Source organism: Charadrius vociferus, unplaced genomic scaffold, assembly GCF_000708025.1.
Source record: "Charadrius vociferus isolate BGI_N301 unplaced genomic scaffold, ASM70802v2 scaffold702, whole genome shotgun sequence".
Lineage (NCBI taxonomy): Eukaryota > Metazoa > Chordata > Aves > Charadriiformes > Charadriidae > Charadrius > Charadrius vociferus.
This window is the reverse complement of record NW_009647433.1, coordinates 764,991-768,089: the sequence shown is the minus strand read 5'-3', so window position 1 is coordinate 768,089 and position 3,099 is coordinate 764,991. Positions and strand designations below refer to the sequence as shown.

General features: G+C 65.8%; 1 protein-coding gene across 1 annotated transcript; it reads right to left on the bottom strand.

The window, feature by feature from the left end:
* Positions 1–1,541: 1,541 nt before the first annotated feature.
* LOC104282521 (complexin-3-like) lies at positions 1,542–2,986 on the bottom strand. The gene is made up of 3 exons (XM_009880621.1): positions 2,832–2,986; positions 2,117–2,204; positions 1,542–1,766 (listed from the first exon to the last, which is right to left on the bottom strand). Exons 1-3 carry the CDS (start codon positions 2,984–2,986, stop codon positions 1,542–1,544), a joined length of 468 nt encoding a protein of 155 aa, XP_009878923.1.
* Between the last annotated feature and the right edge of the window lie 113 nt (positions 2,987–3,099).

The following is a 3,099-nucleotide window of genomic DNA, read 5'->3' as shown; positions in this document are numbered from 1 at the left end:
GTTGGGGCGGGATGGGGCCCCAGTGCGGAGCAGGGATGGAGGCACCTGCCATGACGGCCACGTTGGGGACCTCAGTGCCACCGTCCTGGTGGCCGCTGCTCAGTGTGGAGCACCAGCCCTGGGGAGAGCAGGGACGTGGGGTGCGAATGGGGCTGCACCGAGTGCCACAGCTGCTGCCATCCCATTGGGGACCTGGCCAGAACTTGCAAAATCTCCCATTCGAGCACAAAAATCCACCCGTGTCGCATGGGATGGGGCCATCCCTGTCCCCACCAGCTCCTTGACTGGTACCTGGAGGGGTGGGTGACCAGGGTGGGGGGAGCCGAGCACCTCGTGCACCCAGGGACCTCCTTGCTGGAGCTCCTGCCGCTCCAGGGGCTCCAGCTGGGGTGGCTGAGACCTGCGGCTCTTGTGACAGCGATGAGCTCCACGGCACAGCTCCCAGCCCACCTGCACTGGATTCAGCCGCCTGTTCCCAGCCCCACCACCGCAGCCGTGGGCAGCCTCGGCCAGGGCTGTCCCCACAGGCCTTTCCGGAGCAGATGGCCCCGGCGTGGGGAGGACAGAGGCGGCTCAGCGCGTCCTTTCTTTCATGCAAACACAGCGTGACTCCCCCGGCAGCTCCTGCTCTGGTGGGGAGGTGCCATTGGGGCCAGCGCTGGCCGTACATTTTACCAGGGTTCAGCTAGCTTAGTCTTCGGGGACAGGCGACTCAGGCAGATTAGACCTCACTAAAATAGGCAGGTATTAGTGATCTCAGCAGCCCCCAGCCTTCCGGCGCGGCAGCATTTAAGCCAGTGCCACCGATGAACGGCCGGGAGCCGGGAGCAACTCCCCAGAGAGGCAAGAGGCAGCGGGACACCCTGGCCCCAGCCAAAGGGACGCCCTGTGCTGGCAGGGGGATGCTTGAGGGGGGGTTAAATGCTGCCACCCCTCCCGCTGGTGTTGCTCCCAAAGGATGCCCTGGGGACACACACACACGCTGGGTCCTGCGGGCTCCTGTGCATTGCTGGGGGGGAGGTTGTGCCTGGGGGCTGCTGCAGAAGTTGGGGGCAGATCTGGTGGCCGAACGTAATGGGCTGGGTGTCATTGCGTCCTCCCCCCCCAGCACAGGACAGGGGTTGTGAGGACGAAGGGTATGGCAGGAAGACCAGACTGGTGCCAGCAAACACTGCGTTTATTGAGCCAAACGGTGCGTGAAGCCCCGGGGCTGGTTCCGGAGGGTGACAGAGCATAAGGGACCACCGCCCGCTCTATCCAGGGGCTCACGCCAAGGGGCACGATGGGCAGGGGCTTGGGTCGGAAAACTGGAAGGGCCCCAGGCATCCTGCATCCCAGCACCCACCCGGCGCACCCCGGAAAAGCAACAGGGAATGGTTTTGAGGAGGAAAATCCACCCCCAGTGCATGTATAGAGACCCCCACCCCCAGATAATGGCACCTGTAACACCGGCATCCCATCGGTCCCAGGGGGGCAGTAGGGGTGCAGGGGCTGAGCCCCAGCACTGCCAGTGTCACCCGCCAGCAGGGCGGGCACCAATGCTACATCAGGGTGCACTTCTCCTTCACCTCGTCCACAGTGCCCAGCGCGCGGTCCCGCAGCGCCGGCAGGTCCACCTCCCGCAGCTTTGTCAGGAAGGCAAAGGCCCCAGTGCCATCATCATCCTCCTCCTCTTCATCCTCCTCGCTCTGCACCATGCCCGCCAGCTCCTGCGGCAGCTCCACCACACCGCCGGCCACGTGCAGCTGAGCATCGTCCCGCTCGTCCTGCACACGGGTGGGAGACAGTGTAGGGGATGTGGGCCGATCTGGGCGCCCGCCAGCCATGGGGTGGGGGACGGGGAAGAGCAGGTCCCTCAAGGCCAGCTGGGTGCTGCGGGGGCGTTGGGGATGCTGGGGGGACACCAGGACTGTCCAGTTCCAGATTTGGACGGCTGAACGGACACATGGTGGGATGGGTGGTGCAGACGGAGACAGCAGCCGTTTGCTGCCCTCTTCAGGAATCATCTCCCATCCCGGGGAAGGCATGGCAGCCGCCCACCCTGGGTCTGTCCCAGAGGATGGAGGATCCAGGGGAAGACCCCCCCAGGTCCCACCGAGGGTGGGCTGGTCCTTACCTGGGCCAGGTGGTACTTGTCCCGCAGGTGCATCCGCACAGTGGCCCGTTCTGCCTTCCTCTGCGCAAATGCCTTGTCCCGCTCGATTCTGCAGCAGCGGGTGTCACACTGTCACCCCCCTGCCTCACCAAGCTCCCCACCACAACCCACCCCCAGCATTGCCCGGGCTCCTCGGCAGCAGCGCGCTGGTGCCAGCCCTGGCCAGGACGGGTGTAGAAGGGGATGCAAAGGTCCACAGGAGGGCTGCAATGGGGACCTGGGGTCAGGGGCCACATCCTGCCCCTCCAACCACAGCCCCCAGCAGACGTGCTCAGGGAAGGCATGAAGCACTGGCTCAGCTGCTGGTTGTTGGGCCACCAGGTCCCCACAGCACCTGGACTCAGGGAGGTGGGACCTTAATGCAATCCCATGCTGGCCCCTGGGTCATCCCTCAGCTCCATGGGTGCTGGGTTGGCACCAGCCACCCATGGCTCTGGGGCAGTGACACCTGGGGGTGCCCCTTGTCACCGGTGGTGCACGAAGCCACTGTCCTGGCACCCATGGGGACCTCTCGTGCTGCAGGGAGAGGCGCAGAAGGACACTCACTATGCCCCTGTCCCTTGCCCCAGCTGCCTCCCAGTCCTTATCCCAACCCAGGGAGAGCCCACGGTGGCTGGGGTCCCGGTCCTGGTGCATGGGGGACCTCAATGACCCCCCGGCCCCGGCAAAGCCTTACTTCTCCTCCAGCAGCTGCCGCTGGTACTCCTCAAACTCCTCGCGGGCCATGCCATTGGGCAGCGTGGCTGCCTTGCCATCCTTGGGGGGCGCCTTGGGCGGCTCCTCCTCACGCCCCTGAAAGCTCTTCAGAGCGGTGGTGAAGAAGGTGGCCATGGGTGGGCGGCTGTGGCAGCCTGTGCCCCACGGTGCCAGACGCCACCGGGTCCCTGCCCGGGGCCGGCACCTGCCAGGTCAGCGGGACCGACTGCCCCAGGGGCGCTGCGGAG

Bases quoted from the DNA above. Each gene is read 5' to 3' on its own strand.
- LOC104282521 (XM_009880621.1), bottom strand. From the start codon at position 2,986: ATGGCCACCTTCTTCACCACCGCTCTGAAGAGCTTTCAGGGGCGTGAG. The intron at 2,205-2,831 runs GTAAGGCTTTGC...CCGCTGCTGCAG, and splicing joins CGGCAGCTGCTGGAGGAGAA to AATCGAGCGGGACAAGGCAT. The intron at 1,767-2,116 runs GTAAGGACCAGC...ACCCGTGTGCAG, and splicing joins ACAAGTACCACCTGGCCCAG to GACGAGCGGGACGATGCTCA.